Raw genomic sequence first — 10,005 nt, forward strand, 5'->3', positions numbered from 1 at the left:
AGGCCGGAGGGAGGTTAAGTGAATTGCCCCCCCCCCCGCCGTGCACCCCCGGCCCCGAAATGCTAGAGTTAGAATTCAAACACAGGTAGTTAAATCAGAATGTTTTTATCTTTCTTATTGAGCCACAAAGTGTTCTTAATTTGTTGTAAATGTTATCCTTTTGTATATGGTGAAAATATCATATAACATATCTTGTAGACTGTTTTTTAAAAATCTCTAGAAGTTCTAAATTTTGATGTAGTCAGATTTGAAAACCATTTTCTTAATTTATCTTTTTTACCTTTTACATTTAGGTTTTAAATCCAACTGGCCCTCACTCTATCTGTTTAGACATGAAACAAGACAGGAGCTTGTGGTCTAACTACTGCACTATGCCTAGCTGACTTTTAAGTGACCTAACCTTATACACCTCTGTATTCTGGGCAGTTTCTAGGAAAGTGGTCAGCCCACAGCCATGGATATCCTTAAATCACAAACTCCAAAGGCTATGGAGCCAGCAGGTGATATAAAGGAGTGGAGGGGGCCAGGTGTGAAAAGCATGATGCTAAATGGTAACGGTCACTCCTACTGGAGGAGTGAAAGTGCGTGATGTGACGGGGACTGTGACAAAACAGAGCATGACAGCCCGAAGAGGCGGCAGCCACTTCTTCACCCTGAGCAGCTGTTGCCAAAGGGAAAATTGGGTAGATTGCTGCTAGATATTTAGGTTTTCCAAAAAGGGGAGGGGGGGGGGGGAAACAACAACAACCACCTCTCAAGTTTTATTTTAAAAAAGCTCGCTAATTTAATGTTTACTTTTTAATTTTTTAAAAAACTACATGAAATATGAAAGAAAACCACCTGTGGTCCACCGGCTGGTGACCTCTTTCCTGCCATGAAGCAGGAGACAGCCATCCCTGGAATACCAGGCCTGGCACCGAGCCTCCCAGGACTTTCTTGGCTGTTCTCAGCGCTACAGCAGCCCTAACCTCACGCACAGCAGGTAATGACCCAGATGCCTGTCAGAGACCCAGGCACACCTGGTCAGAGACACAGGCATTTTGCTCTCCTGAGACAAAGGGCAAGAAGAGTTAGAAGTATATGCAGAGGGATACTCCCCCCTTTTTTGTTTTCTTTAAGCCAGGGGCTGATAAAATGAGCCGCCATAGTCCAAGCTGGCTTCCTGGATGGAAACTGTTCCTGCCTCCAACAAACCTACCCATCGGGCTGGGGGTAGATAGAAACTTGACAGAGTTACTGACTCTTGGTTTACAAGGAAGTTTGCTGTTCACTGTAGTAAAAGAATGGACTCCTGGCCAAATTTTCCTCCCTGAATTGCTGTCATTCCCCCGTGTCAAGGAGTAGCTCACCCAGACGCAATATAATGGGGCTGTCCCCCTTGAGGCCACTTCAGAATTCTGTGAAAAAAGGGGAGGGTAGTAAAAATAGGAAGCGGGGGACCAACAAGACCTGGTCGGTAAAGAGGGGCAAGTTATTCTCACCCTTCACACACACCTCCTCCCACTCACTCACTCGTCACCATTTCTGAAAACTCCTAATAAATAATATAATAAAAACCTAACAATAAAACCCCATGGTTGAAAGTTTCTTGCTTTTGTGACTATTTAATCTTTATAATGACATTCTCTCCCTGGTATAACACATTTACTAAAATCACAATGAAAAACTAAAATCACAACTTAGTTATTCGTTTTAAAACTTTCAGGAATACAGAGCAACACTAGTTAATGTAAAAAATATATATATATATGTAACTAAAAATGATTAATACCATATGCAATTTAGAGAAATGTTTTTGTTTCCTATCAATTTTTTCCATCAAAATGACATGTTATCGTCCCATTCACATGCTTAGCAACTGGAAACCAAATCATCTAACCAGAATGTAGTCTAACTAGATTACCTACTGTAGCGGGCTGACACCCTAAAACACCTTTGCTTTGGTTTTCAAATAATTGTTCATTGTTTAAAATGGTCTGGGGATAGTGTCCAGGACAGATTTCTCAAAATTCACATTCAAAAGTTCCATGAAAAAGAGGCAAAGTTTTTTCCACGCTGTCTATACAGTATTAGGGGGGAGAAGAAGATGGCTCAAGCAAGTGCTCAGACAAGACGGTCAAGGGTGTTGGGAGGAAAGAAGGACCGGTAACTTCGATGAAGCACCTGTTTGGTTGTAAACAGAGTCTTAACATGAAATATTTACCTTAAATATGCTAGGACTGTTCTTTCTCTAACAACTCAACTCAGAAGTATAATTTCACTCTATTGTTTCAATCCTTCCACATCCCTGATGTAAGAATCCTTCTCCAGTTCAAATTTTCTTAGTTTTGTAATCTAAACTCCTGCTTCCCAAACAGCCATCAAACATCATACAAGACAGCAGTAGTGGCCATTTTGAACACACCTTTGAGTGAAAGCCACAAAACACTAAGTAGAAAGCATGCACCAGGCCCCAGGCCCAGTGCACACCTCGGTAACGCCTGCTCTGATGTGGCCTTGCGGGGGTGGGGTCTCGGTGAAGATGACCAAGGGCAAGGGGAGAGGCACTCACCTGTCTTTGTAGTTGATCACAGTATCGATGATGGCATTCATCTGCTTTGTCAGTTTGGGGGGGTTTGGTGACAATTTCTCTGCGGGAGGGCGACCTCGTCTCTTCTTAGCTTTTTCCACATCTTCTTTTGCGGGATCTTTATCCACATTTCTTCGTCTTTTTCGTTTCTTAAGCCGTACTTCCTCTTCCATTTCTTCCAAATTGCCGTCTTCAATGGCCTGTTACAAGGGAATGAAGGAGAAAAATTCAAGACAAGAGGATAACCAATATATATACACACACACAGAATTTGAATTAATTAGACTAAAATGAAACAAACTAACCAAAAAATAAAAGTTAACAGCAATCAGTGGAGTAGGAAGAAAAAGGGAAGACCACCATATCGAATAAAACGCATCTTTAACCCAAGTCTGTTTCATGAGCAAAATATGTTGAAGGCCTGAAACACTAATAGTAAAGAAGACTATGACAAATACGAGAAGATCTGTACATTTAGGTGTTTAAAGTAACTGAATCCAATTGAAATTGTGTCTCAAGAGAAGAAAAAGACCTTAACTGTCTCATTACTGTAAGGGAGGAAAAGATATAATTTAAAAAAAAAAGGGGGGATGAGTGAAGAAAAAAATATTCCTTGAGAATACATCCTTACCATCATATAAGCATTGACCATTTCTTTTTTAAGATTTTTACATCAATGTATGCATGATTCACAACATAAATCAAAATTGCATCCAGATTTTTGTTCTCACGTAGCCATTCGTAAACAAGGAAACGGAGAAGTACAAAGCCACATTCCTTTGTAAAGGCACTTAAATCATCCGATGAAGAACACACACACTCACAAACAACAAACACTTTTTTTCCAATTACCTGCCAACGCTTGCTTTAAACCAGAGCCAGCAGCACTAATGCAGAGAGATAATAAAATAGCTATAAAAACAACCAGGCATAAAAGAAACCTGTTCATAAATGGCTAAAAGATCCATGTGACAGACCCAGAAGTTTAAACTTTTTTTCCCCTGGTAAATCTCAAAACTTAAGAAAAACAGAGGTGGGAGGGGTGGGGGGGAGAGAAGGGGGGATGCAAAAGAAAAAACAAAAGCCCAAACCACAACAGATAAAAGAGTATTTAACCACAGAAAGAAAAATATTTTTTAAAACCTTTAAATTATATTTTAAGATTGCCTTCTCACACAAAATAACTGATGTTGTTATTTGTTCCTCCTGCCTCTCAATATTGCCTCCAGTATGCAAATGCTAATCAATCCTTTCGAGAAGCTGAAAGAGCTCTAATCATAAGGCAATTACCTTCATTTCTCCACAGCACCAAACATGGCTAATATTTATGATCATGTGAGTATAACAATCAATATAAAGAGTGATTACAGCTCAGACATAATTTCTTTCACTTGTGTACAATGCCTCCTGAAGAAGAAAGGTTTTTGTGAAGAAAACCTGGTGCAGAACACACAACAACCTGGCATGTTAAAAAATGCCTGTGGCATTTACAATATGTTTTCTATGCATCTCCCAATGTGCAAACCCATAGAAGCAACATGCACACAGACAGTCCGAGCCCAGGCCTTAATAATCAAAAGACAATTTCTATCACGATCCTACAATGTTCAGATAACCACAATGAAGAAGGCGAGATCTGATGAATTATGAGGAAAAAGAAAAAAAGCTCCACATCATTTCATTAATATTCATTTGCCTAAAAGCAGGACACCCACTATACAGCTAAACACACTGCAGCTAAGCAAAGATTAAGAAAAGGAAATTGTCCCGCAAATCTTGGTGGCTGAACATGCTAATAATAAATACAGCATGCAAGGCTGTCAACAGTTAATGGTATTGCTCTCAAGCACCCAGTTGCACACAGAAATACAGAGAACACCGGCTTTTGATGTGTTACACACCTACACATGCCTGGGATGTAGTTCTACTGAATCTTCAAGACGGCAACGAAAAAGGATATTTACCTTACCACTATCAGCAGGCCGGCTATCGGAAATCACAGTTAGTGGGGATAAAATTAACAAGCCAGCAAAGCAGCGAGCTGCTAGTCTCTTCATCAGCTGATCAGGAAAAAAAAGAGAGCTGGGAAAGGCTATGTTTTCATATACAAGTAATTTTATTTTACTGAAAATTTAATACTGAAAGGATTGTGGATACTCAAATCTGCTGTTTCATTCTCCCTACTACAAGGCCCGAAGCCTTCCTCCTTCAGCCTGTTTTAATATTGACAACTACTTATCATATTTTTTTCTCCTCTTATTATTTCAGGCAGCAGAATTAAAGATTTTTTAGCTCGGGCGGTTTCTGATTCTTACTTGCATTTTAACAATTAAGCTGATAAGGAAACAAATTAATATTCAAATCTACTTTCAAAAATTAAAACAAGGTATGCTTCTTTTTGGTATTTGAAACCTCATTTTAGTGTTTTTCATAAAACAAGCTGCATGGTTTTGGAGCAGTCTAAGATGATTTTTTTTTTAATAAAGGAATTTCTTTTTCATTAAATGCATGTCAGTAAAAGCAATGTGCATGTTCTCAAGTATAAATATTTGAATAAAATACGTTATTCTGTTCTTTAAAGAAAACCCTGAACAACTGTGACACTTCACTTTCAGTTTCATGCTGTAAAATTTTTCATTGTTTTTCTTTTCAGTGGGATAAATGAAGAGGGGGAAGTTGTGAAAGAGTATTTCTACTCTCACCCCCCCTTAACTTTGCAAAAAAAAAAAGGGGGGGGGGAACAAAGCATAAGCTAGTGATAGTTGGACTGTTAAATCTCTAAATCTAAGTAGCTAAAAAGCAAAAACAATTTAAACTACAAAAAGAACTAGTAAAATAATTTTTATTACAATTGCTAATACATGCAGATTCTTATTAAATTTAGGTTTTGGAATCACATGGAAACACACAAAGTACTGACCATTATTCCCCTTAAAGTAAGGCTTTTATGCAGGAATGCAGACAGCTACAAACATCCTTCCCTCCTCCCCCAAGACCCCAAACACATCCATATGCAGTGCTTGTTGTAGAGGGATTTCCAAGGGTCTTGTTCTAATGGAAATCAATTCTCTAAATATTTCCCGGTGCTTTTAGCACTTAAAGGAGTGGTGTAAGATTACTCCTGCATGGAAGTAAAATTATCCTTGGACATTTAAAACTGTTCTTTAATTTTAAAAAATTACTTATTCCACTGGCTACACTGACTCAACTCAGTGCTAAGGGGGGGGGAGGGGGGGCCACAAAAAGAAAACTTGCTACACAATGCTAAAGCACTACCCCCGAAAGATTTCCCTCCCAAACCTTTTACCAGCACAATAATGAAATAAATCACAGAAGCAAACCCCCAGTTTCCGACTGGTGACGTGTTGCGCAAGAGTGCGAGCCCTAATTCAACATACAGACGGCTCCCATGCCGAACTGCCTCTAGATTTAATGAAGTGAATAGGAAGGAAGTCGGGGGAAAAAAAGTGTACAAATAAGAAATTAACACTTTCCTGCCCTACGCAAACGGCGAGCTACAACTACAGCGAAGTTTGGTGAGGCGCTTCTTTCCTTAAAGGCGCACTGCACCCTCCTGGCTCCGGATGTCACTAAAAAAACCCTTCTGGTGATTAAAAAAAAAAAAAAAAAGCCCAGCCAACTTAAAACAGTGAAGCATATTTCAGCCTGCGTTTTTCCTGAATGGAGCTGGGAATTACTCCTTCCTCCACTGGATGGCAACCTTTTTTCCCCTCCCTTCTTTCTCTTTCTTTCTTTAAAAAAAAATAATAATTTTTTTTTTTAAGAATACATTTTCCTGACACAGGCCGGACAAGAACACGATGCGGACGGGCTCCTTCTTCAGCTAGCTCGTAAGGAAGCGGCGTGCAGGCTGACACAACGCAGGAGAGGAGGTGCCGGAGCAGCGGCGCTAGAGGAGCCGCTCTGCAGCCCGAGAGCACATGGCAGAGCCGGGGTCGGCCGCACGTGGGTCGGGCCGGGCCGGGTCCCCGGACACACAGCATGTCTTTCAGGGAGAGGCGGATGGTGCAGAGGGCCGGCATGATCCCCGCTCCTCTCGGCCCGCGCGCGGGGTACCGAGGCGCTAGGACACCCGACTTCGCCGCAGCCCGATGCCGGACCACGAGTAGGTACCGAGGACGAGCAAACAAAAGCCAGGAGCCGGCGCGGCGCATTGTTTCCCCGCGGCTGCCTTCCCCAGCCCACGCAGCGTGGCACGGCCCTCTCGGCGGAACAGACCATCTCGGGGAAAACGGGAAGGGGCTACCCGGCCGGCGGCTAGACAATGAATGCCTGGGAAACGTCTCGGCTAGGAAAAGGGGAAGGGAGCGTTGTAATGCTTCAGTCTGATGGTGAACATCACGTTTCTGCCCACCGACACGTTCTCTTTCTCTGTCCACGAGGATGGGTGTGTGTGTGTGGGGGGGTCCTCTCCACTGAGAAACTCTAGGATTCCAGAAGAGCTGGATGCTACTGGGGTGGAGGTGGGGTTAGCGTGCAGGGCTAAGCATGAAAGAATTGGGTCATGTCAGTACCAGCACTTCCTGGGGACCACTCACACGTCACTAAACTTGATTCCATTATTTGGGGAGCTTAGACTTCCCTCAAGCCCCCATGAGACCCCAGATGCCAGTAAGTACAGGTAATGATCCTCCAAACCACCACAACTGCAGCAACAATAACAGAAAGTGGGATTTTGCCCTGGTCGGTGTGCTCAGTGGTTAGAGCGTCAGCCCACACACCGAAGGGACTCGGGTTCGATTCCAGTCAAGGGCACATACCTGGGTTGCAGGTTCTATCCCCCAGCCAGCTCGGAGTGCGTGTGGAGGCAACCAATTGATGTCTCTCACGTCCATGTTTCTTTCTCTTTCGCTCTCTCCTTCCCTCCCTTCCATCTCGACAAAATCAATGGGAAAAAATATCCTCAGGTGAGGATTAACAAAAACAAAGTGGAATTTTAAAGAAAATTTAACATTTCATGTATGAGAAACTTTCTTATAATAGGAATATTTAAAAACAGCAAAAAAAAATTGAACATGGAATTCTTGCTCAAAATGGCATCATTTTAAGCACTTGGTTTCATAAAGACTGCAGCCCTTCGGATACAGAATTTCAAACTCACGGCTTTGGACAATTAAGTTTTGATTATTACCATCCCCCAAAGCAACCTATTTGAAAAGGATGCATGAAATCAAATTCCCTAAGGTGAAATAAACCAGACACATACAGGCAAATGTTGTCTGACTGCACTTGTATGAGAAAGGAGAAGAGTGGTTACCAAGGGTTAAATGGGGGTGGGGGCGTGCAGTTATTGGTTATTGAGGACAGAATTTCCGTTTGGAATGATGAAAAGGTTCTGGAGTGGGCAGTGGTGATGGTTGTATAACAACGTGCTTAAAATGTACACACAAGTTTTATGTGCATTTTACCACAACAATAAAAAAAAAGTCCCTGGAAAGAAATCAAATTCTCTAAATATTATTAGGGGGGGAAAAACCAACAACTGCGGGTTCATACTTGTTCCTACCACCTCAACACATGGCACACAATGCTAGTGACATTTTGCTAGCTTTCCTCCCAAACTCAAACCTTACAGTATTTCAACAGGTAGCATGTTCATTCTTGCCCTGGCCAAAGACTAGAAACCTTTTAAAAAATCCCTATTCATTCAAATGTTAATAAGGAGATAGCCACAATGTAAGAAAATACTTGTATATAGAACATAACTATCCATAAACATTTTTAATTGATGTTTTAAAATTTTTAAAAAATTGATCTTAGAGACAGGAAGGGAGAGACACACATCGACATGAGAGAGAAACATCAATAGGTTGCCTCCTGTGTGTGCTCCGACTAGGGATCAAACCTGCAACCTGAGTATGTTCCCTGACCTGGGAATCGAACCTGCCCCCTTTTGGTGCATGAGACAACATTCCAAACAACTGAGCCACACCGGCCAGGGCTCATAAACTTTATTTTTATAATTTTGTTAACAATGTGAATAAAAAATATTTAAGAAAAGAGACAAGTCAAGCTGAAGGCTAAAGATTTTTTTCAGTGTATTATTTTCTTCTTTTTCTCAGCAGTACAATGAAAACTGATGACATTTTAATTCAATAGACTTTCATTCCCTCACTCATTTGCCAGGCAACTCAGATGCCAACTGCACTCCCAGCTCTCCCTGAGTGGGGACTGAACTGAACTGTCCAATGCTGCCCATGCAGGGGAAGCGGATGGAGTCTCAGTTTAACAGGATGTCTGTCTGGTACAGTGAGCTTCTCAGTTTCTTGTTCAACTTTCGCAAAAAACGGACCAAGCCTCTCTCTTCCCCCGATGACATAAGGAAACTACATATGGACACCCAAGGGGGAAACGGGGAAGGGGCCACGGCTCATCCAAATGAGAAGAGGCAAATCAGCACATATCAGGTAAAAGCAGTCTGGGGCTGGGAGGAGGAAAAAGGCGTAGGGAGGATAGAAATCATTTCAGCCACAAGATCGCTAAGAACCCCGAGGGTATCTTGGGCAGCATTCAGTCAATGCTGTATTCAGAGAATGCCTTCCGGATTTAGCAGATAGTGGCCACCCCAAACATCCGACACAGTCACATCACAATCTAGTGACACCTTTGTTCTCACATGAGGCCAGCACTATGCTCCTGCTCCCTTGGATGGTCTCATTAAAGAACCGGGTGGAATCTGAGGGCCTCAAAGAGGCTCAGGAAACAATGGGAACTTCAAAGAAATGCAGTCCTGTCTTCCTATCCTGAGACCAGTTATCCAGCTCCTGTCAACTCAACACGGACAGAAATCTACCCGCTTGTCTCTTGAGCAGGGCTTCTCAGAGAGGCCTGGGCCACCTCGGGACTTCAGGATTCTCAGGACATGAAGACATGCCGGCATGGCTCAGTGGTTGAGGGTTGACCTATGACCCAGGAGGTCACAGTTTGAGTCCCAGTCAGGGCATATGCCCGGGTTGTAGGCTTGGCCCCCAGTGTGGGGCTTGCAGGAGGCAGCCAATTAATGATTCTCTCTCAACATTGACGCTTCTCTTTCTCTCCCTCTCTGAAATCAATAAAAGTATATTTTTTAAAAATCAAGTTGTCTACAAAGCTTATAATGATAAACAGCAATCTTCTTCCTACCCCTTCCCACTACTAATCCCCCCTTCCATTAGACATTCAACTTCTTCACTTGTCTTCTGATATTTATCCTCATTTTTCTAAATAACATGCTTATAGTGCTATTTCTTGACTTTCAATTTTAGAATTCTTTTATATTACCTCTAAAACACATACTTATTACCTCCTATATACTTAATATAATTAAATCACAGGTTTTAGTTACATTAATATTCAGTATTTACATTGTTATATCATGTAAATATTGCTCACACATGAGCCACCTAATAGATTATACTTATATTTCCTTTTTTTTT

At 41.8% G+C, this 10,005-nt stretch overlaps 1 protein-coding gene across 2 annotated transcripts in view; it reads right to left on the reverse strand.

Annotated features, from left to right (window-relative positions):
- SMARCA2 (SWI/SNF related, matrix associated, actin dependent regulator of chromatin, subfamily a, member 2) overlaps positions 1-10,005 on the reverse strand; it is a 125,658-nt gene that overhangs the window by 27,609 nt on the left and 88,044 nt on the right. The window contains exons 1-2 of one of the 2 annotated variants that reach the window (XM_014546309.1): positions 4,534-4,645; positions 2,552-2,769 (exon numbers count right to left, since the gene is read on the reverse strand). In XM_014546309.1, coding sequence (XP_014401795.1) covers positions 2,552-2,769; positions 4,534-4,626 — 311 coding nt within the window. In that variant the 5' untranslated portion in view covers positions 4,627-4,645. Of the gene's footprint in view, positions 1-2,551; positions 2,770-4,533; positions 4,646-10,005 lie in introns of those variants that run through there. The other variant, XM_014546307.1, reaches the window with a different exon arrangement.

The sequence above is a fragment of the Myotis brandtii genome, unplaced genomic scaffold (assembly GCF_000412655.1).
Source record: "Myotis brandtii unplaced genomic scaffold, ASM41265v1 scaffold44, whole genome shotgun sequence".
NCBI classification, from domain to species: domain Eukaryota; kingdom Metazoa; phylum Chordata; class Mammalia; order Chiroptera; family Vespertilionidae; genus Myotis; species Myotis brandtii.